Source organism: Calidris pugnax, unplaced genomic scaffold (assembly GCF_001431845.1).
Source record: "Calidris pugnax isolate Ruff unplaced genomic scaffold, ASM143184v1 scaffold17, whole genome shotgun sequence".
NCBI classification, from domain to species: domain Eukaryota; kingdom Metazoa; phylum Chordata; class Aves; order Charadriiformes; family Scolopacidae; genus Calidris; species Calidris pugnax.
In genome coordinates, this window is record NW_015090794.1 from 12,374,846 (window position 1) to 12,398,345 (window position 23,500).

Below are 23,500 nucleotides of genomic sequence, written 5' to 3' on the forward strand. Positions count from 1 at the left end.
TTGAGGGACTGGAAGGGGCTCCAAGGTCTCCCCAGAGCCTTCTCTTCTCCAGGCTGAACCCCCCAACTCTCTCAGCCCCCCAGCAGAGGGGCTCCAACCCTCTAATCATTTTTACGGCCTCCTCTGGACTTGCTCCAACAGGTCCATGTCCTTCTGATGTTGGGGCACCCCCAGAGCTGGAGGCAACACTGCAGGCAGGGGTCTCAGCAATACACAACCACCCACATTGGTGGGGGTGCCCTGGACAAGCCCAGCCCTGGCTGGTGCCCCAGCGCTGACCGTGCTCGTCAGGAAGCCAACAGCCATGCTGGGCTTCAGCTGGGGAAGAAGCTGCTGCAGGGAAGCAGGGACCCCTTATTTCCCATGCCACCTGCACCCCGACATGAGCAGGAGGTGGCCAAGACTGTGCTGTGGGGAACTCACCCAGCTGTGCGGCAGCTCCCATCAGGGCGTACTTCCCAGGGTCAGCCCAGATCTGAGCACAGGAGAGAGAAGAAGCCGAGTCAGCTGCTGGCACCAGGGCACCCAGAGATAGCGAGCAGTGCCCTGGCCCCAAAACCCTCCTCCGAGGTAGGGAGGAGTGTGCCTGAGGCCACAGCTCAGCTGCCAGCAGGGCTCCATCAGGACATGGGAAAGCTCAGACGCAGCTTGGGAAGATATCAAGTGAGGAACCAACCCACTCCAGACCGCTGTGCCAAGCTCTTTGCCAGCACCACGCACACTGCCGCCTGCCCAGCGGTGAGGGAGGAGGGCTGGGTGCCACGGCTCCCCCTGCCCAGCACCCCTTCCCACCACGGACTCACCGAGCCCTTGGTCAGGTAGGAGAGGGAGATGCCAAAGAGCCTTCCCCAGGCAGCGCCGATCAGCAGGGAGGGGATGAAGACCCCCGCGGACACTGTGAGGCCGTAGGTCCAACAGGCCAGGAAGAAATACATCAGGGTGAACATGCCCAGCGTCATGGGGTTGTAGGAACCTGGGGTGGAGAGAAAAATGGAGAGTCAGTGGTGGTCCTGCAGCCCAGAGGACATCACGATGGGCTGTGGTCATGGGAGAACAGACAGCAGCAGCCTCGTGACACACCCCCAGCAGTGAAAGCTCATCAGGTGTGCCTTCCTCCCCGGCAGCACAAGCCTTTCAAACCATCTCTTTAGGTTGTTTCTGCCCCCTCAGGGGACCCACCAGCTGGCCGGTGTCACCCCAAGCCCTCCCATCTCACTGAGCCCAGCACGTGCCTCTTCCTCCATCTCGTGACCCATGGTGACCCGTCCCCTCCCAGCCCTGCAGTTCCCAGCCTCCTGCGAGGCATCGTGACGAACTTCAAAGCCCCGAGGGACCACCAGCACCAGAGGACAAGGTCGGGAGGACAGAGGTGCTGGTGAGCTAGCAAGGGTCCTACCACCAGCTCAGAGTAGGTCCTGCAACCCCCCTCCTGTCCCACAGCTCCCACAGCGGCTCTGGCCAGTCCCAAGGTGCCCCACAGCATGGGCTGTGCCACCACAGCGAGACCCTGCTGTCCCCAGGACTCAGCTCACTGCTATTTTAGGATTGCTGAGCAGCTCAGTCGAGTTTAAACGAGTTCTTCACAACCTCCCCTTCACAGAGAGGTCAACAGACCAAAGCCCTGAGCCAGGGAGGACCCAGAACTGCAGGGAGCCTCCCCGAGACATAGGAACGGTCATCACATGGCTTCAGGGGGCCAAGCTGCTCTCTCTGGGCTGAGGGTCTAGAAATTCGGAGCCATCTCCTCCCTGCCCACATGCGGCTGGGCACAAAACTCAGAGCAAACAGCCGAGCCGTCAGGAGAAGCCTGACGAGATGCCGTGGGGTACAGCCAGGCAGCAGCTCCAATCTGAGAGGGAGCACACCCTTGTCCTGGCACCCCCCGTAGCTCCCCAGCACCCCCACAACCCACAGCCTCTCACCGGGTCCCAAGCCCCCAGTGAGCACACCAGCCCTCACCTCCACAAAGTAGTCTCCCACAATCTTTGCCGTCATCAGCACCAGCATGATGGGGAAGCCATAGGTGACATTGCCCGTTGCCTCCATCATGATGACAGTGAGACTCAGTGTCATCCGCACTATCCCACCTGTGAGAGTCACCCAAGAGGTTTAGTGGGGCAGGGAAACATGGGGTGAGGGAATAGCAAAGCATCCGAAGCCCCTCAGCCTCTGCACGTAGGATGGTTAGAGTTGGAAGGGACCTTAAAGATCATCCAATGCCATGCCCTGCCCTGGGCAGGGACACCTCCCACCACACCACGTTGCTCCAAGCCCCCTCCAACCTGCCCTTCAACCCCTCCAGGGATGGGGCAGCCACAGCTTCTCAGGGCAACCTGGGCCAGGCTCTCACCACCCTCACACCAAACAAGTTCTTCCCCACATCTCAGCTCCATCTCCCCTCTTTCAGGCTCAAACCCTTCCCCCTCCTCCTAGGGCTCCCCTCCCTCATCCAGAGTCCCTCCCCAGCTTTCTTGGAGCCCCTTGAGGGACTGGAAGGGGCTCCAAGGTCTCCCCAGAGCCTTCTCTTCTCCAGGCTGAACCCCCCAACTCTCTCAGCCCCCCAGCAGAGGGGCTCCAACCCTCTAATCATTTTTACGGCCTCCTCTGGACTTGCTCCAACAGGTCCATGTCCTTCTGATGTTGGGGGACCCCCAGAGCTGGAGGCAACACTGCAGGCAGGGGTCTCAGCAATACACAACCACCCACATTGGTGGGGGTGCCCTGGACAAGCCCAGCCCTGGCTGGTGCCCCAGCGCTGACCGTGCTCGTCAGGAAGCCAACAGCCATGCTGGGCTTCAGCTGGGGAAGAAGCTGCTGCAGGGAAGCAGGGACCCCTTATTTCCCATGCCACCTGCACCCCGACATGAGCAGGAGGTGGCCAAGACTGTGCTGTGGGGAACTCACCCAGCTGTGCGGCAGCTCCCATCAGGGCGTACTTCCCAGGGTCAGCCCAGATCTGAGCACAGGAGAGAGAGAAGAAGCCGAGTCAGCTGCTGGCACCAGGGCATCCAGAGATAGCGAGCAGTGCCCTGGCCCCAAAACCCTCCTCAGAAGCGGGGAGGAGTGTGCCTGAGGCCACAGCCCAGCTGCCAGCAGGGCTTCGTCAGGACGTGGGAAAGCTCAGACACAGCTCGGGAAGACATCAAGTGAGGAACCAACCCACTCCAGACCGCTGTGCCAAGCTCTTTGCCAGCACCACACACACTGCAGGCATGTGCCGCCTGCCCAGCGGTGAGGGAGGAGGGCTGGGTGCCACGGCTCCCCCTGCCCAGCACCCCTTCCCACCACGGACTCACCGAGCCCTTGGTCAGGTAGGAGAGGGAGATGCCAAAGAGCCTTCCCCAGGCAGCGCCGATCAGCAGGGAGGGGATGAAGACCCCCGCGGACACTGTGAGGCCGTAGGTCCAACAGGCCAGGAAGAAATACATCAGGGTGAACATGCCCAGCGTCATGGGGTTGTAGGAACCTGGGGTGGAGAGAAAAATGGAGAGTCAGTGGTGGTCCTGCAGCCCAGAGGACATCACGATGGGCTGTGGTCATGGGAGAACAGACAGCAGCAGCCTCGTGACACACCCCCAGCAGTGAAAGCTCATCAGGTGTGCCTTCCTCCCCGGCAGCACAAGCCTTTCAAACCATCTCTTTAGGTTGTTTCTGCCCCCTCAGGGGACCCACCAGCTGGCCGGTGTCACCCCAAGCCCTCCCATCTCACTGAGCCCAGCACGTGCCTCTTCCTCCATCTCGTGACCCATGGTGACCCGTCCCCTCCCAGCCCTGCAGTTCCCAGCCTCCTGCGAGGCATCGTGACGAACTTCAAAGCCCCGAGGGACCACCAGCACCAGAGGACAAGGTCGGGAGGACAGAGGTGCTGGTGAGCTAGCAAGGGTCCTACCACCAGCTCAGAGTAGGTCCTGCAACCCCCCTCCTGTCCCACAGCTCCCACAGCGGCTCTGGCCAGTCCCAAGGTGCCCCACAGCATGGGCTGTGCCACCACAGCGAGACCCTGCTGTCCCCAGGACTCAGCTCACTGCTATTTTAGGATTGCTGAGCAGCTCAGTCGAGTTTAAACGAGTTCTTCACAACCTCCCCTTCACAGAGAGGTCAACAGACCAAAGCCCTGAGCCAGGGAGGACCCAGAACTGCAGGGAGCCTCCCCGAGACATAGGAACGGTCATCACATGGCTTCAGGGGGCCAAGCTGCTCTCTCTGGGCTGAGGGTCTAGAAATTCGGAGCCATCTCCTCCCTGCCCACATGCGGCTGGGCACAAAACTCAGAGCAGCAGGCAGAGGGCACACCGTCATTACATTAGGTCCAAAGGAAACGGGAGCTTGAACCTGGAGGCCAAATTGTATTTCTCAAAGCAAACCCAAACCCCAGGATCCACCTCCGCAACCTGCCCAGAAGGTAAAGTCATTCTGGGGCAAGAGGCCCTGCTAATTAAGAAAACAGCCAGGGACATTTCCAGGATGGATTTCAGACAGCCAGCGAGTCTCAGACATGCTCCCACGCAACTCAGAAGCCACAGCTTGCAAACATGGACAAACAAAACCAGGTCCTCCTCCACAGGCTCCTGAGACCACAGCCCTTTGGCCGAGCTTGTAGGTGCCACCAGGCACAGCATCCATCCCTCCTCCTTCCACCACCGCAGAAATGGAGCTGACACAGTGCTTTGCTGGATCCCATCATACCCTCTCCTATCACAGAATCACAGAATTGTCTGGGTTGGAAGGGACCTTTAAGATCATCGAGACCGACCATTAACCCAACACTGCCAAACCCATTAAACCCTGTCCCTCAGCACCATGTCTGCCTGGCTTTTAGGTACCTCCAGGAATGGTGACTCCACCGCTTCCCTGGGCAGCCTGTTCCAATGCTTGACAACCCTTTCTGTGAAGAAATTTTTCCTAATATCCATTCTAAACCTCCCCTGGTGCAACTTGAGGCCATTTCCTCTTCCTCCTAGCCAGGGAACAGGTCGGCCACCTCATGCAAGTCCAGCCCCACTCTGCTCACGTTCAAGGACTCATTCACTGGGTGCACAGACCTGGAGGGTCATGGAAGAGGTTGACAACGCTCTTCTCAGGTGTGTTGAAGAAGGCAGTGGCCATGGAGTTGTACTCTCCATCAGCGCAGAAAAGCTAAGGGGGATGAAAAGTGAGAATTAGATGTGTCAGATCCCGGCTGCCCTGTGGTGGGCAAGGCTGCCCGGGTCAGACCCACATCTCCTACCTGCAGGGGATATGCCACCGTGCTCCCCTGGATGGGCTGGCAGTCTCTCGAGCAGTAAATCATGACAAACCCCACAGTCGCCGTCACCGCTGCCACCAGCATGGCCTCCACCACCTGGAGGCAGGGCCGGTGGATGTACCTGCGAAGGGAGCAGAGGAGTCAGGGTGGCACCCAGGGACCTGGGCTGCCTCTGCTCCCTTCCCCCAGCCCTGCCAGGCTGTCCTGCGCTCCGTCCTCTGGCAAAGCTGTCATGGGGACCTGGGGCAGGAGGCCAGCAGCAAAAGCAGCTTTGCCCCACAAGCTCCGGCATCTCTGCCCACTTCTCCTGCACGGAGCCAGGCACAGCTCCCATGGAAAGGTTGGTGTGATCTGGCTGGGAGGACACAGCAGAGACAAGCCCAGAAAGCTGTGGCTCATGAAGGTCTGAGAGGAGCGATGCCCTGGAAGCTGCTCCACTGCCATAGATCACAGAATGCTTTGTGTTGGAAGTGAGCTTAAAGATCATCCAGTGCCCCCCCCTGCCCTGGGCAGGGACACCTCCCACCACACCAGGTTGCTCCAAGCCCCCTCCAACCTGTCCTTGAACCCCTCCAGGGATGGGGCAGCCACAGCTTCTTGGGGCAATCTGGGCCAGGCTCTCACCACCCTCACAGCAAAGTTCTTCCCCAGATCTCACCTAAATCTACCCTCTTCTAGTTCTAGGTCGTCCCTCCCTGAAGCCACAAGGCTGGTCCTGGTGTTTGAAAAGCTGGTGACAAGTATTGTCCATGCCAGAGCGGGCTCTCGGATGGCTTTAGGGGCTCTCCCTGTTCTTTGTTACTCTCAGCAGCACAGAACAGTCAGGTCTGGCCAGCCTTTGCACCTCTTTGGGCCCTCAAGTCAATGAAGGGAAGCACTGAGCAGGGCGAGAGCCATGGTGGGATGCTGTGGGTCACAGCTCGACCGCAGGCAGTGACAGACACTGCCTCCCAGCTTCCAGGGGTGCTGCTGCCCACGTTAATCATAGAATTGTCTAGGTTGGAAGAGACCCTTGGGATCATCGAGTCCAACCATCTACCCTACTCTACAAGGTCATCCCCTACATCCCCTAAGTGTGAGATTACAGCGTTGCTCTGGCTGGGGACGCCGCTTTGAGGGAGCCCAGAAGGTACCAGCCAGCCCATGTCAATCACCCGAGTTACCCGTGAGCTCTTACCTGATCCGGAACATCGTTAACCAGTAATTGAGGGCATTGAACAGGGCCCCGAGGATCCCGCCTGTGAATGCAAAAGAGGAAAAGCTCAGCACACAGGTCCCAGGCTCTGCTATGGCTGCCCAGGACACAAGGAACCTGAAAAGCTCATCAAGAAGCCACCCAGCATGACCAGCAGCCCTAGGACACATGGACGCTGTGTCCCTGCAGGGACAGCCAGGACCTGACACCAAGAGGAGCCCGGGACCAGTAACGGGGTGGCCGGGGACCAGTGTCACAGCACTAGCATTAGGCAGGAGAGGGACAGACCAACTCCGTGGGGACAGGGGCAGCTCATTTGAAAGCCAAACGGGCTGCCTGGGACCAGGATAGAGTGACCCCACTCAAATCTTTGCAGCACATGGATTAAAGGGGCTTGCCTTTGCTGCCAAGTATCAGGGTTAGGACAGGATCCAGCTCTCGCCCCCGTGTAAACCCCACAAGCAGCTTCTGCTCCAGAGTTTGATGGATTTCCCACTCTCCCCAGGAAACTGAATCCCAAAGCTTTTTTAGACCCAGACAGAGAACAGAGGAAATTATTCAGACTAATCAAACTGAAAGAGCAGCACTCTCTTACCAACCACTCCCATAAAGATGAAGATAGGAATTTCCTGGATTGTGTATCCCATTTTCTGCAAGCAAGAAAGAAATGGCTTTCAGATCTCCTGGCCCATCTGCAGCCCCGCAGTCGGTCACTGTCTGCTGGGATAGCACCAGCCTGTGCCAGCAAGTGGCTCCCAGAGCTGGTCCAAGGTCTTCCCTGGACACTGTGCAGCCCCCAGACCCAGCAGTGGCTGCAAAAAAGCCTTCTGCTGGGCTTGGTGGAGCTGGGATGTGGCCAGACCTCACAGCCTGCTAGGGCAGAGCCTGCCTCAGCCCCTGGGTGATGTTTTAAGACAGACTGGTGGCCCCAAGCTGCTGTGGGCTGCTTCTAACCCCCCCACCAGAGCTCTACATGGGGAATATCTGTGCCATACCTCGTTATCGAACCTGCCGAAGTTGATGAGCCCAGGGCTGGAGAGATCCCAAGCATTGCCGTGGTAAACACTCAGGACAGAGTTCAGAGTGAATGTAGAGATCATGGAGGCAAAGAACTGGAAGGAGATGGAGCCCAGAGTCACTGCCAGATGCCTCCAGCCCCAATCCCTCACTATGTGCCCCCCACACTACCCCAAATCACCTCCCCGAGACCCCTGGGTAGGGGTTGGTACCCATGGTGTGCTGGGGACAAGTTCCCTGTGGCAGCTTACACTGACCAGGGGCTTTCTCCTCCTTTTGCCTCTCCATTGCCCTGGAGCAAAGCCCAAGGCAGCTCCATTGGAAAGGAGCTGCCAGCAAGATGGAGCTCAGCAAGGTCCAAATTCAGACGCTGAGGACCAGGGCACAGAAGGGGAGCTGGGATGCTGCTCCCTGGGATGTGTCACACACAGGTGCCCAGCTGGCACAGGGATGGCAGGAGGCCTGGGGCTGCAGCGCCCCAGGGAAAGGCAATGCCTCACGCCGGAGCCAGCGGCCCCCAATTCACTGCTCCTCCTTTGCAGCACTTACGATTCTCCACGTCAGGAACTGGTTCCAGAAGGAAGCCCCTTCCTCCAAGCTGAAGAGGACACCCCCTGCAAATGCAAGACACAAAGACCTTCATGAGGGGTGTACACCATGGACCCTTGGCTCACAGCACCCACCAAGGCACCCAAATCCATCCCAGTTCATGTGTCCAACACTGGCCCAGACCTCACAGGCTCCAGCAAAGGGACCAGCCAAGCCCACCCAGCCATCAGTGATGTCCCGATGGCAGTGAAGCCCCTTCAAGGCCCTCTTCCATCCCAGGGAGGCAATATCTGGGATCTGAGACGGATAAACCCCCCTCCTCTCTTCCCAAGACCTGCGTGGAGGGGCAGGACAGCTCGGAGCAGGGCTGGGCACTGTGTGGGAAGGCTCCTGCCACGTCCCAGGCACATCCCAGCAGCCGCCTCCGTGCAACTGGGAGCAACCTCCTGAGGAGATCCACGTGCAGGCACCGCTCAGCATCAGAGAGCCAAGACACGCACCCACGGGGGCACCAAAGGCAGCTGAGACACCAGCAGCAGCTCCAGCCGAGACAAAGTCCCTCTTTTCCGTGTCTCTGCGGAAGTACTCGAAGATCTGAAACACCAAAGTGAAGGCAGGTTTAGGGCTGAACACAGGCATGAGTTTAGGGGAGACACAGAGTGTGCCATACATGGTCCCAAGCCACCAGCGTGACCCCGAGGAACAGCCCGGTTTGGGCACAGGAGGGGAACCTGCAGCACAGCCCCCCCCGACCCTCAGCACCAACCTTGAAGTCTCGCTTTAAAGACGTGGATCTTCCCTGGGAGATCCCGGCAGCAATCACCGCTCCAGAGTGAATCATGGGTCCTTCCTGTGGGCAGGAGAGAGGGGTCAGACCGGAGAGGGAAGAACCCCAGGGACAGTTGGGGACGGTCAAATGGTGCTCACCAGGTCTCAGCCCTGAAGAAGCTGTAGGCCAGCGCCATGTGCAGAGCTTGCCATTTCCCCCCCTAAATCCTTGTTCTAGTGAGTGACTCCTGTGGCCACCTCCTGTTCCCACCACTGCTCCCCTCCAACCAAGGGGACAGGGCCTTGCTTTGCCCACCCTCAATCCCAGCAAGCTAGCAAGGTCCCAACAGGACACCCAGGCGTCCCCCATCTAACATTTGCAGGGACAACCACAGGCTGCTGCTCTCCTGCCCTCAGATGAGCCACACACAGGCTGACTTGGTGGCACTGGGAACTGGCACCACATGGCCCAGGGGCTCCCCAAGCGTGGCTACACCAGTCACCTTGGCCAGCAGACCACAGCATAGAACTGGGATGTCACCACAGGGCCACCCGTGCCCTGTTCCTGGTGCAGGGTTGGTGACAGGCTCCTGCCAACATGCCAAGAGCGTGCCGGAGAGCGGTTTGTGTACCTCACCTTCCCAACGGCCAGGCCGCCGACCACCGAGAGGATGACCCCACAGACTTTGATCACCAGGGTCTGCAAAACAGAGACGACGGGCACAGCAGATCACAAGGGACACAGACCCAGCCAGCCACAGGGACAGGAGCCAATAACCCCAAGGAACTTGTCGTCACCCCCCATCGTGTCAATGGAGTTGGCCAACTTTCTTGGCCAGGGTAGTGACCATCCCCCTGTGCTGGGTATTGGTGAGGCCCCACTTCAAACACTGTGTCCATTTTTGGGCCCCTCACTACAGGAGGGACACTGAGGGGCTGGAGTGCGTCCAGAGAAGGGCAATGGAGCTGGTGAGGAGTCTGGAGCACAAGTCTTGTGAGGAGTGGCTGAGGGAGCTGGGGGTGTTCAGCCTGGAGAAAAGGAGGCTGAGGGGAGACCTTCTCACTCTCTCCAACTCCCTGAAAGGAGGGTGTAGCCAGGGGGGATCGGTCTCTTCTCCCAATTAATAAGCAAGAGGAAATGGCCCCAAGTTGCACCAGGGGTGGTTTAGATTGGGTATTAGGAAAAAATTCGTCACTGAAAAGTGTTGTAAAGCCTTGGAACAAGCTGCCCAGGGAAGTGGTAGAGTCATCATCCCTGAAGGTGTTTAAAAGATGGGTAGATGTTGTGGTGCTGAGGGACATGGTTTAGCAGTGACTTGGCAGTGTCCAGGGAAAGGCAATGCCTCACGCCGGAGCCAGCGGCCCCCAAGTCACTGCTCCTCCTTTCCAGCACTTACGATTCTCCACGTCAGGAACTGGTTCCAGAAGGAAGCCCCTTCCTCCAAGCTGAAGAGGACACCCCCTGCAAATGCAAGACACAAACACCTTCACGAGGGGCGCACGCCATGGACCCTTGGCTCACAGCACCCACCAAGGCCCCCATATCCATCCCAATTCACGTGCCCAACGCTGGCCCAGACCTCACAGGCTCCAGCAAAGGGACCAGCCAAGCCCACCCAGCCATCAGTGATGTCCCGATGGCAGTGAAGCCCCTTTACGGCCCTCCTCATTCCCAGGGAGGCAATATTTGGGATCCGAGACGGATAAACCCCCCTCCTCTCTTCCCAAGACCTGCGTGGAGGGGCAGGACAGCTCGGAGCAGGGCTGGGCACTGTGTGGGAAGGCTCCTGCCACGTCCCAGGCACATCCCAGCAGCCGCCTCCGTGCAACTGGGAGCAACCTCCTGAGGAGATCCACGTGCAGGCACCGCTCAGCATCAGAGAGCCAAGACACGCACCCACGGGGGCACCAAAGGCAGCCGAGACACCAGCAGCAGCTCCAGCTGAGACAAAGTCCCTCTTTTCCGTGTCTCTGCGGAAGTACTCGAAGATCTGAAACACCAAAGCGGATGCAGGTTTAGGGCTGGCCACAGGCATGAGTTTAGGGGGGACCATGTATGGCACACTCTGTGTCTCAAGCCACCAGCGTCACCCCGAGGAACAGCCCGGTTTGGGCACAGGAGGGGAACCTGCAGCACAGCCCCCCCCGACCCTCAGCACCAACCTTGAAGTCTCGCTTTAAAGACGTGGATCTTCCCTGGGAGATCCCGGCAGCAATCACCGCTCCAGAGTGAATCATGGGTCCTTCCTGTGGACACCAGAGAGGAGTCAGACCAGAGAAGGAAGAACCCCAGGGACACCTGCTGCTCACCAGGTCTCAGCCCTGAAGAAGCTGTAGGCCAGCGCCATGTGCAGAGCTTGCCATTTCCCCCCCTAAATCCTTGTTCTAGTGAGTGACTCCTGTGGCCACCTCCTGTTCCCACCACTGCTCCCCTCCAACCAAGAACAGGGCCTTGCTTTGCTCACCCTCGATCCCAGCAAGCTAGCAAGGTCCCAACAGGACAACCAAGCATCCCCCATCTAACATTTGCAGGGACAACCACAGGCTGCTGCTCTCCTGCCCTCAGATGAGCCACACACAGGCTGACTTGGTGGCACTGGGAACTGGCACCACATGGCCCAGGGGCTCCCCAAGCCTGGCCACACCAGTCACCTTGGCCAGCAGACCACACCGTAGAACTGGGATGTCACCACAGGGCCACCTGTGCCCTGTTCCTGGTGCAGGGTTGGTGACAGGCTCCTGCCAACACGCCAGGAGCATGCCGGAGAGCAGTTTGTGTACATCACCTTCCCAACGGCCAGGCCGCCGACCACTGAGAGGATGACCCCGCAGACTTTGATCACCAGGGTCTGCAAAACAGAGATGATGGGCACAGCAGATCACAAGGGTGACACGAGGGACACAATGGTGGCAGTCACAGACCCAGCCAGCCACAGGGACAGGAGCCAATAACCCCAGGGAACTTGTCATCACCCCCCATTGTGTCAATGGAGTTGGCCAACTTTCTTGGCCAGGGTACTGACCATCCCACCATCCCCCTGTGCTGGGTATTGGTGAGGCCCCACTTCAAACACTGTGTCCATTTTTGGGCCCCTCACTACAGGAGGGACACTGAGGGGCTGGAGTGTATCCAGAGAAGGGCAACGGAGCTGGTGAGGGGTCTGGAGCACAAGTTTCATGAGGAGCGGCTGAGGGAGCTGGGGGTGTTCTGCCTGGAGAAAAGGAGGCTGAGGGGAGACCTTCTCGCTCCCTGCAACTCCCTGAAAGGAGGGTGTAGGCGGGGGGGGGGGGAACACTGGGGGGAACAACTATGGAGCCTGGCAGTGTGGCAGGGACCACCCCACGAGGACACAAGGTGCCTGGCTCAGCCCGGCAGAGCGGTCCCCATCATGGGCAGAAGGCACACGTCCCACCACCTCCTGCTTCCTACCTTGAGACGGACAACGTGCGGGATCTTCACACCATTGAGATAGCATTTGATCTGGGGAATGCCACTGCCAGCTGCAACGGGCTGCGGGGAGCAGGGAGAGCATCAGTGGCTGCCACTTAGAGGACACGCTGGCCACCTCACCTCCATCCCTCAGCACAGGGCACACCAAGCACACCCTCGGGGAGGCTCAGAGATGAGGGCAAAGCTTATCTGGAGGTGGGCTTGAGGGAGACACCCACTGGTCCTAAGAGCAAATGTGCCAGGGAGGAGGAGCTGGATGGGTTCTTGGGGGACACCAGGGCATCCCCACCACTTCCTTAGTGGGAGGCCCAGTGCTGGAGAATGTTTACACTTGGTGGCCAGGGAGAGCAAGGGCAAAGCCACAGGGAAGACACTGCTGACTCAGAGTGGCCCGTGGGGAGCCATCACCCTCTCTCAGCTGTAACTGGCCCCAGTTTCTGGCTTGTTCTCCCAAGAGTGTCCCCGAGGCACCGACCAGCAGCCACTCACATATGCCCAATGTGGAGAGGCCAAGCCAGGGCCAAAGCTGGTGAGAGCTGCCCCAGGCTGGAGCACACCCTCTGCCCCAAGCTGCCAATGAAGGGCAGCATGTCCTGCCCTCTGACACCCCAGGAGAAACTCGACAGCACAGCTGGAGCCAACGCTGAGGAACTGGGGCTACCAAGAGCCAATTTTGCAGAAATATATTTGCTGTCACACAAACTGGCATGTTTTCCTGGAGACACGATCCTGCTTCCCCCATGCCAGGGAAGGAGGCACGGGGATACCCCACCCAGGCCACTTCCAACCTCTTACCTCTATGAAAGCAACGATCACAGAGCCCACCATCACCACGCTGGCATTCAGGGTGGCCCAGAGTAAGAGGGAGAAAGACAGACCCCCTTTCTCCGTGAACTTATCGATGTCTGGGGAGGCGGCTCAAGGAAAGGCCAGTATCAGTTGGGTACCATCCCTCCCACTGCGATAAAGTGTCACTATAACACCTTTTGGGCTGCGGTGGCACAGCAGATCCTGCACACTTAGGGCAGTCGGGTCTTCTGTGAGAAGCTTCCTCCGTTATGGCAGCTCCTGGTCCCAGCTCAGCACCGCAGAGCAGCCGGGCACTCGGCGGCACCCTGGGCTGCAGGGTCTGTGCCACCAAAGCCAGGCAAGTCCCTCTCACCCCTCCACAGCCACCAGGAGCAGAGATGCCACCCCCCCCAACTGGCTGGTTGCCACAGCTCCATGGGAGGATACTGTCCTTCACCACCCGGTACTTTAGCCCAGCCAGGTTCTCCACCACGATGTCGATGAAGCAGGCAACGAGGCCGGTGAGGATGCCGATCATGGCACAGATGACCCAGCGCTTGATCTCCACCGTCCGGAAAGCCTGAGGGACAGACAGCCATCAGATCCCATCACCGCCCAGTCCAGCCCCTGCCAGCACTTTGTGGGGGGACTCCAGCCCACGTGGCCACCTTCCCCAACATGGGTCTAAGCCTGGGCAGCTCCGAGGAGAGCTTCCCAGAAAAAACCAACACTGGCTGACCCAGGATTGCAAAGAATGGACACAATTTACGTATTTTAAGCCAGCATCCTTGCCCCTCTGTGAGACTCCTAACAGCAGACATGCTTTTCCAGCTCGCCTCCCTCCATTGGACCCCTCCTGTTGGGCTTCTTGCTGCAGCACTGACTCCCAAAGCCCCCGGGGCTGATGCATCCCATGACTCTAGAAGTCCCTCTGCTCTGGGGGGACTGTAGGGGATATGCCCTGTGCCTCCTGGCAATGCCACCATACACATCCAGGCTAGCTCTCATTTGAACTATCCTACACTGGAGTCCTTGCTCTTGAGGTTTTACAGCTCGTCACAAGCTGGTCAGTGTCCACAAACCCACCCCAGCTCAAGCATTGCTTTGGGCATGACCTTCCCTGGCATGGAGAAGCCCCCCAGCAGCCGGGCAGGGGGGAACAGCCTCCCTGGCCCATCCCAGCCGTGGGCACAGTGGGCATTTGGGTCATGGCGAGACTCACCGTGTGGTTTATCCTCCTTTCCTCCTCCAGGAACAGCTGGTTTTCACTGTTGTCATAGTCCAAGCTCTAGTTTGGGAAAGGGAGATGCTGTTACCATCCAGCACAGGGGGAGAGATGCCTGTGCTGGGGAGGGCTGGCCTCAGACACCCCCCCACCCCAACCCCTCTACACCCCTGTACCTTTTTCCTCCCTGGATGCCAACTCCTTCCCCGCTGAAACCCCTCGAGCCCCATGTACCTCGGCCACTACATCCCAGGGGGCAGAGCCCAGGGAGGGAGGTGGGTACTTACCTCGTACTTGAGCGACAGGAGCTTCTCGTTGTGGGGGATCTCGTTGGGACGCTGCCGAGGGAGCTCCGTCTCCTGTGGGATGCAACGCAGAGGTGAGGAGGGCCAGCTCCGAGTCCAACCCTTCTCTCCACCACATAACTGATGGTTTAACACTGGTTTTCACACTCAGGAGAGGCAGGGAGGACTGGAGAGACCCAAGCCTTAGCACAAGCTGCCTGGCAGGCCAGGATCCGGGATGATTTTCCACCGGTTGGTGGAGGTATGGGATTTATGGCAGCTGGAACAGGCCGTGGGGCACACATCACCCTCACCCACCGCCTCTCCACCCCTGGGAGGGACAATTCCCCACGGGCAGAGGGAGGGTTTGCCCAGCCAGCGGGTACCACGCTGCCATGTTGATCCAGCGCTGCCTCCGAGCGGCTCCGTGCCCCGGCGGAGGGCAGCCTTTCACCTCGGCAGGAAATTCCTTTGGCCGAAAGCAAGGAGCTATTTCAAGCAGGCTGGCGATTTTGGGCAGAAACCAAATTCCGTTTCCCAAACGCCTTTGACCGTGCAAGCTGTTCCCAGCTCCGAATTAGGGCATTTATCGAGGATGCCGGAGGGGCCCCCGGGGCAGCGGCACCCTGTGCCCCTCCCTGGCCGGTGTATGACCAAAGCCAGCCCAGCCTTTCCTCCGAGGTGCTGGATTAAGATGGATTTCTTCCCATTTAACAATTCCACAAGAAATATTTAGCAAAAGCCTTCTTCCCGTTTGCTCTTCCTACAGCTCCAGAGCTGAGGCAGGAGCATCTGGGGAAGAAAAGCTTCTCGGGTGTGCACAGAGGGGGAATAACTTGAAAACTGAGAGTTTTCTCAAGATGTCCTGTCTGTCACTAATCCTGTCCCCAGGGCTGAGACATCTCCCCCCACTGTACGTCCCCTCCCTTGCCTCCGCACTGGGTAGCAGCAAAGAGCAGCAGCTTGGAGCTCTCACGACAAGAAAGAAATCCCTTCCCTTTACTGGATTCCACATTTTCTCCCCTGGGAGGAAGGTTCCTGTGCCGGCAGGCTGGTGCTGGCACTCAGAGAGGGGTAGGGGACCATGATGCCCTTGGGCCAACGCTGTGGCTACAAGGAAGCAACCATGGTCAAGGAGAGCAGCAGCTGGCTACTCACACCACAAAGGTCACCCAGTGCTACAGCCCTCAGGGGACAAGCAGGATGTGAGAGGGAGAAAGAAAAGCAGCCCTTAGTGCTGTTAGTAGAAGAAGGAAAGGGGTCTTTGTAACGGCGGGCCCCTTTCTGTGCCACTCACCAGCTCACGGATATCCTCGTTGAGGTCCACATTGCTCAGCTGCCCGATGCGCAGGAAGGAGGAAGGAGTGAGCTGAGAAGGGAGAATGGGGTCAATTCCCAAACGCACCACAGACAGACAGAATCACAGACAGAATATTCATGGTTGGAAGGGACCTTTGAGATCATCGAGTCCAACCACAAAAAAAACCACCAAAAAAACCAACACCAAAACCAAACCCACACCACAAGCCTTGGGAGAAGGAAGGAGCAAGGACACGAGTGCTCATGCTGTGTCCCTCACCGAGCTCTGCCTGCCTCTGAGAGCCCCCCCAAAGAGCAGCACCCGCAGAGGACTGCTCTGGGAGGACACACAGAGCTGGGGACCCACCACCCTGAGGGGAGCACGAGGCAGCGGCAGTCTGCTGGGGTTCGGGCAAGATGCTCCAACCTGTCCCAGGGAAGGTGCCAGCCAGCAGCAGCTCGTTCAGGACCGGCAGCCACCACGTGGGGAATGTGGCACCCCAACACAGCAGCCGTGTGGCCAGCAAACCCGTGCCGAGCAGCACGTTTCTCACACCCCTAGAGCTGGGGAGGGACAGATCCACAACCCCCAGAGAAAAAGCACCATCTCCAAGACGTGCCGGGGCCGTCCCTCAGCTTGCACGCCCAGAAAGGATGGCTGAGGGCACGTTTGGCTCTGCCAGCAGCTCCACGGGAATGGTTCCCAGCCAGGGAGACGAGCACATCGGCACGTTCATCTCCCTCCGAGCTGCTGGGACCGGAGCATCCAGGCTGCCAGCCAGGGCACACAAGAGGGAGTGGGGCACGTTGCTCCTGTGCAGCCTCGGGGACACTGGTGCCTCTCCGAGCTGGCCCCGGCGCGATGCTGGGAAGGAGCATTTGCATCCCCCTCCAGAGGAGCAGGTTCTCCTTTCGCTAGTGACCACTCGGGCTTGTTACTGGCAGCGTGATTGCACAAGACGGGAGTTTTTGGTCTATTTGGGGTAACTCTCATCGCTGGGAGGGTGAAGTGAAGGGCTGGGGCTGTGGCCAAGCCAGTCTCTAGCCGGGAGGGGACCCGGCAGAAGGAGGCAAGCTACCATCACCCCTCCGCCGTTGTGTAACACAGGAATGCACAAGGGTGCAAGCAGCACCGTGACCAAACACAGCCCAAACGCCGTTTCTCAACATGAAGATCTCCCCCTCCGGAGCCTCACCCCTCCCCAGCTGCCAGGCAAAGGGACTGGAGAAGGAAAGAGGGATGGCGAGCGACAGCAGGGCCCTGGCACAGCAGTCCCTCTCTGCCGGCAAATCCCACCCCCAGCCCCTGCTGCTTTAATCCCCCCCGATCCCTTCTGGAACGTGCAGGCCGGAGCGGCGCACGTCACCGCAGACGAAGAATATCCCTTTGTGCTCGCAGCCTGACCTATTTTCCCATTTCTCCGTCTGCTCCACATTCTCATTCGCTCCCTGACCTGCAGGCGGGTTTTGCCCCAACTTCTCAAACCCTCTTGGGTGCCCTTTTGTCTGTCCCCAGCAGCCTGAGCCCACAGGAGGGGCCGAGCACAAAGCGCTCCGTGCAGCCATGTTTGGATTGGTGAGACCAGCCTGGGCTTTGGTTCTGGTCCGTAATGGCTCCACAACCCCCATGGAAAGGATCCAGGTGGACCCTTTTCCCAACAATCAGAGCAGACCAGCACGGGTTCCTGCACACCCAAAGTTGTCACTTCCACCAGGGGACACGGATGGGAGCTTACAGAGTCAGGAGCTGGAGGAAGGAACAGCCCGTCTTGGTGACAGCTGGTGCCCAGCAGCTTTGGTGGCAGGTGGGGGACTCAGGCATGTCCCCGCCATCCTGGAGCAGGGGAAAGGACATAGTCCTCACCCTGAAACCCTGCGAGGCACAAAGCTGAGACCTTGCACTGGAACCTCCCTCCACCCAAGATCTAAGGCTCCCGTTAGATGCCACACATCCAGGGAAAGATCAAGACAACGAGATGGAAATGGTCACTCATGTCACCTCCCCTGCTCACACCCGGGCTCAGCCTCAGCATCAAGAACTCAGACAGGACCAGCCCTTCAGGGAAACCCTCTGCTAGCCATGGGGGTCTGCAGAAAGACCAAACATGGCTGAACGGGTGACACCCCCCACCACACCCCTGCCCTATGGAGCAAGCAACCAGGCCAGGGATCCCAAGGGATAAGGGGGGCAGCAGGACCCAAGCACAGACGAAGGGAAAGGAGCTGCAGTTGAACCCGAAGCTGAGCTTCATTAGACAAGCAGTGTGTTTTTAATATGTCCCCCCCTCCCCTTAAGTCCTGGCATCCAAACTGGCCGAGGGAGGGCTGGCTCCTGCCTCACCCAGCACAGGGATCACACGCCGGGAGGACAGGAAAAAGCTACTTCCATCAACACTCAAATTTATAAGCGGGACCGAGAGGGTTCAGGCAGCCAGGAGCCAAGACAGAAGGTTGTTTGTGCACAGCTGGAAGATTCACCCAGCACACGGGGAGTGCTACTCTCCTCCGCGTGTTTTCCAGTCTCAGGCCAAAACAGCCGCTGGTGCCGGGTACATATGATGTCGGTGTGACCGCTGTACGATTATCTCCACACAACAACAGGCACTGCTGCCAAAACCCAGAGGACACAGATGGGTTAACACCTCCCCTGCCCCAGGAGAGGCCCTCAAGCCAGCTGAGCCTGCCTCCAGCAGCGGCACACAGCACCCAGCCCTCAGCACTCACCCTGTTTGGGTGGAAAAGCTAATTCCTTACCCATCCCGAGCGCTGCAAAGAGGTGTTTGGAGCCTAGATCTGGACCAAAACTGCTTAATATCTTCGCTGGTGGGCAGGGCTGCTCCCCAGAGGGATCCCACCAGGCTGCAGGGAAGCCCCTGAGATTCAACAGAGGCAAATACAAAGCCCTGTGCCTGGGATGGATGTGCTCCAGAGGTCAGAAAGGAACTTTGCTGAAAAAGCCTTGCAGCGAGGTCATGGATGGGTTGAAGAGGAGCTGGTGGAGGTGGTCGACCACCTCCTGGGTGGTGCAAGACCACAGCCAGGTCTGGGGAAGGGATCCCATGCCTCACCTGGCACCTGAATAGCACACCCGGGACTTGGTGTCCAGTTTGGGCACCCTGGGACAAGAAAGGCACGGAGACACAGGAGGGAGTCCAGCAAGACAGTTAGGGGCTGGAGCATGTGTTAAGACATACGAGGAGAAGCTCGTGCTTCTCAGGGAGATCTTCTTGCCACCTCCAGACATCTAAGAAGAGAATACAGAGAAGATGGGCCCCGACTTTCCTTGCAGCTTCGCATTGATGGGACAAGAAGCAGCAGATGAGCTGCAGCAAGGGAACTTCTGCTCAGACAGCAGAGATAAATGTTCACCCCGAGGGTGATGACACACTGAACCCAGGGCCAGCGAGGGTCTCTGTCCGTGGAGACACCCAAATCTCCACTGGACATGGCCCTGAGCGATCTGGTCCAAGGAATCTGCTCTTAGCAGGGGCTGGGCTACAGACCTCCTGAGACCCCTTCTCTGTTCATCACCCCCCCCATATGTTGCCCCTTATCACCGTCTTGCTGCTCGCTAACAAACTGGAAGCACATGGCTTTCTGTTATCAGTCAGATAAAGCGCGGCACAGACTGCATCGGGATCCCACGGCAGGATTGCAGAAGCAGCAGGAGAGAAGGAAAAGGATTTCCAGCCCCCTCTTGGCCCCTCCACGCTCTGCCGAGGAGCCCTCAGTGCCTGGTCAGGTGGGAAGAGCAGCTCCAGGCTGCGAGGCTGTGTCATGTCACCGGGTGGTAAAGCCAATTCCCCTTCCCACAGGGGAAGGCACAGCAAAATAGGGGGAAGATAGAGCTGTGGGGCTTTTGAAATCCCCCTCCTCCTCTGACACACACGCATGGCTGCAATGGGCTTCAAACCAAGGAGCCGTCATCCCCGAAACACACCACACCAGGAGAGAACAAAGCTCCTCACCTCCAGGGCCATACCTGGGGAGAAAGCATCCAGACTCTCCCCATGGTGTCACCATTCAGCTAAGATTTTCCTTCCAGCCTTCACTCCAGGGCATGGCTGCTCCTGGACCCTCACCTGCACGAGGCTGGGAGACGCTGTCCTGGCCCACCTGCCTTTCTCCAGGCATCTCGTCCCATGTGTCCCCTCTGCAGAGGGGCAGCACAAGGTTAAAGAGCCACCGTGGTCCCCAACAGCACCCGGCAGAAGGGACCAGACTCACCAAACCCCCTCTGCCTGGGGAAAGCTCCTGCCACCACCCAGGGGGTGGAGGCCAGCTCCAGGCAGGGACAGGCACCCTCTCTGCTGGTACCCAGGGGACGCGTGACCTGGAGCCCATCACCAGGAACAAGGGCTCACCCAGCACCCTCCGGCATCCTCACCCGGCCACGGAGGCTGCATTTTACACCCTGTTACTTGAAATTAAAGAAAACAAGAGGGCACCCTCTCTGCTGGTACCCAGGGGATGTGTGACCTGGAACCCATCACCAGGAACAAGGGCTCACCCAGCAGACTTCTCTTTTTCTCCCTCCCTCCCCCATTCACCCCCCCCCAACAAGATTTTCCGATTGCAGGGAGCGCAGCAGCCCTCCGGCATCCTCACCTGGCCATGGAGGCTGCATTTTATACCCTGTTACTTGAAATTAAAGAAAACAAGACTGACAACATGTAGAGATGCAGAATAAGCACGCAGGGATTCAGGAGGAGCAGCAGCCTGGTCCATATTTTGGTGACCCCCTTGCCCACACCCCCTGTTCCAGGCACCTCCTAAAGCGTGAGCATGACACCAATCCCGAAGTCAAGGCATTTTAGCACAAACACAGAGCACATCCTCAACGAGTAGCAAAGGAGAAGCACTCTTATTTGGAAAAATGCCTAATGATAGAAATTGGCTGCTCTTACTCAAATTGTCCAGCCACTTTTCAGCCAGAGAACCAACACACCTGACTCAAGAACACAGGAACAGGGCAGCCCATGGCTGGCTGCCTCTTGTTTCTCGATGTACTCGCGACACTGGAAAGCCTTGGTGAGAGAATGAGGGCTCTGGAGCAGCCCTCATCCGGCCCCAAAACCGGAGAAAACCTCGGGAACAGCCCTGTAGCACCCCCATCATGGGTGCATTTACCCAGCCCCTCCTCACCTCCCGCCCACGAGCTCTGGATCTCAGTCTCTGGTGGCAGTCAGAGAACTACAGACCCGTGTTTCCTTTTGTCACTTTCAGATCACTTTCATTTCCATCAAACAAACATGTGAGAAAAGGAAGAAGCTCTGCTGGGGACATTTTCATCGTGTTACCATGACCCCAATTCAAGTCTCCTGCGAGCTAAGCAGCTCCAGCCTTTTCGTTTCTCTGCCAAAGCTGTCCCACCTTCACTTTTCAATCTAGATGACTATATAGCATCTTGGTCACCGGGTGGGACCGTCCGAGGGAGACAAGCAGCTTCCCCACACTGAAAGGCAACCCCAGTGCTACGGTGACAACCCAGCCACCACTGCCAGGGGCACATGTGATCTGGAGCTCCAGCAAGGAACTCGCTCTTCTCCTTTGCTGAGGAAAACGCCACACAGAACCTCGTCACCAGCTGGGACCTCAGCTGTCTGTGCCGTGAAGGACAATAAATCAGATTGGCAGGGCTGGATCTCCACCACCAACTGCCCCTGCCATAGGGCTCTTCTCCTTTGCTGAGGAAAATGCCACACAGAACCTCGTCACCAGCTGGGACCTCAGCTGTCCGTGCTGTGAAGGACAATAAATCAGTGACAATAAATCAGATTGGCAGGGCTGGATCTCCACCACCAACTGCCCCTGCCATAGGGGAGGCTCAGACACTTCTTCTGAGCCACCAGGAAACCCTTTTCTAACTGACCCGCAGCCACGAGACATGGCTAATCCCTGTTTTAACACCTTTTGGACTCACAGAATTCACCACATGGTTTTTAAAGACAACCCATGCTGTAAATACCCGGGTCCTGCTCTACCAGCTAGGAAGATTATTTTTATTTTCACACCAGAACCCCCGTAAAGGCACAGGAGACTCCTTCAGCCGCCATGCCCCGCTCCCGTAGCGCCACGCTAGGCACTTCCAGCCTAACGAACCCTGCACTTCCCACTAATTAGCTGGCTGTTCTGACTTGCCCAGGAGCAGGGCAGCACAGAATCACGCTTGGCGAGACGCCCCTGCCAACAGCTGCCAAAGGCTGGCACCGCTCCTCCCTGTCCAAGCTCAAGTCTCCCAGCAAACTCTTCGTAGGAAATTCGAGGATGTCACCGGGAGGCAGCCCCTCTCCCACTGGGTGCTGGCACAGGAGAGCCCCGGGGACCCAGCCTGACATCCCCCCCCAGCCTGACATCCCCCCCAGCCCATGGCCCTCGCCTGGCCACGGCTTCACTCCGTAACAGGCGCCGAGCTCCTCGGGGTGCTCCATGTGTGGAGGGGACTTGGGAGCAGACTGCCCAAGTAACAGCCTCCAGGTGCGCCGGAGAGAAGTTTCTCTGCAATTAATTACCCAAAATTTATTTGCAAGAAGGAATCGGCCTGGCTGTAATGCAGCCCACCCTGCTCTTGCTTTTCACCAGCGTAGTTCTGTGCCTACGGCACGATGGCCACGGCAACGCTGGACACCCTGGCATTCGAGCCCAACCTGTTGGTTTGGGCGGCAGCAGCAGCGTGTCGGGCACGGGGCTCTCTCAAAGAACAACGTTTTTTCATCAAAACGAAGCGGGCAGCCCCGGCGGGCGGGAGCAGCCCCCGCTCAGCGCCGGGTCCTGCCGGCAGGGACCGTCCCGCCCACACCCGCGGCTGAGGAACGGGCGGGAGTGCACGCAGGGTCCCGGCAGGGCACCGGCATCGCCGTGAGCTGGCACCTCGTGATGGCGAGACGGGGGGGAGCGGGGGCGGTGAGTCAACCCCCACGCTCGGTTTTTCCCCCCCCCCATCCCCCTCCACGTGTGACCCGAGGGCGGCGTGCCCCGGCCACGGCTCCCTCCCGGCTTCTCCCCGCACCGGAGCCTGTTGGGTTACGCTTTGCCCGGTTTGGGGGAGCCCGGAGAGGCCCCAACCTGCCCTCGGGGCAGCTCCGGGAGGAGAGTCCCGACAGCCCCCTCCCAGCCCCGGGGCAGCGGACACGGTTAAACGCCACGGAAGAGGCAGATACGACCCCAACCCCCGGCCCGCTCTCAGCGCAGGGAGGCCCGGGACGGTGCAGACCATCCCTACAGTGTGCCGGTACCCCCCTCCCGATGCACCGGTGCCCCCCCCGCTCTTGGTACCCGTACCCCAGCCGGACCAGTGCCGGTCCTCACCTGCCGGGCGCCGCCCGCCGCCCCGGGGCCCGTGCCGTTGAGCAAGGGGGTGGTCTCCCCCGCCCGCTCTTCCTCCTCGTCCTCGTCGTCGTCACGGTCGCGACCGGACCACGACACCTTCTTGGCGACGTTGGCCATGCGGGGCAGCGGCGGCAGCGCACCTCCGCCGGCCCCCTGCCTCACCGGCCGGTCATGTGACCACCGCCCCTCACGTGACCGCTACGGCGGCCGGCGGGGGCCGTCCCGCCCCGCACGGCACCATGGGAGTTGTAGTCCGGCCTGCAGGCCCCCCTCCCACTCCAATCCCCCGGAGCGGCCCAAAGCCCGACCGAGCAGCACCCCCCGCCCGGTGCGGGAACGGGCACACGGG

General features: G+C 59.0%; 1 protein-coding gene across 2 annotated transcripts in view; it reads right to left on the reverse strand.

Moving 5' to 3' along the window:
• CLCN7 (chloride channel, voltage-sensitive 7) overlaps positions 1-23,332 on the reverse strand; it is a 26,790-nt gene extending 3,458 nt beyond the window's left edge. The window contains exons 1-19 of one of the 2 annotated variants that reach the window (XM_014936685.1): positions 23,131-23,332; positions 15,821-15,892; positions 14,527-14,598; positions 14,237-14,302; positions 13,462-13,594; positions 13,021-13,130; positions 12,205-12,285; positions 11,561-11,623; positions 10,938-11,021; positions 10,672-10,765; positions 8,007-8,071; positions 7,436-7,552; positions 7,036-7,090; positions 6,423-6,483; positions 5,228-5,366; positions 5,043-5,136; positions 3,297-3,466; positions 2,905-2,956; positions 1,960-2,087 (exon numbers count right to left, since the gene is read on the reverse strand). In XM_014936685.1, coding sequence (XP_014792171.1) covers positions 1,960-2,087; positions 2,905-2,956; positions 3,297-3,466; positions 5,043-5,136; positions 5,228-5,366; positions 6,423-6,483; positions 7,036-7,090; positions 7,436-7,552; positions 8,007-8,071; positions 10,672-10,765; positions 10,938-11,021; positions 11,561-11,623; positions 12,205-12,285; positions 13,021-13,130; positions 13,462-13,594; positions 14,237-14,302; positions 14,527-14,598; positions 15,821-15,892; positions 23,131-23,268 — 1,794 coding nt within the window. In that variant the 5' untranslated portion in view covers positions 23,269-23,332. Of the gene's footprint in view, positions 1-1,959; positions 2,088-2,904; positions 2,957-3,296; positions 3,467-5,042; positions 5,137-5,227; positions 5,367-6,422; positions 6,484-7,035; positions 7,091-7,435; positions 7,553-8,006; positions 8,072-10,171; positions 10,237-10,671; positions 10,766-10,937; positions 11,022-11,560; positions 11,624-12,204; positions 12,286-13,020; positions 13,131-13,461; positions 13,595-14,236; positions 14,303-14,526; positions 14,599-15,820; positions 15,893-23,130 lie in introns of both variants that reach the window. The other variant, XM_014936684.1, reaches the window with a different exon arrangement.
• Between the last annotated feature and the right edge of the window lie 168 nt (positions 23,333-23,500).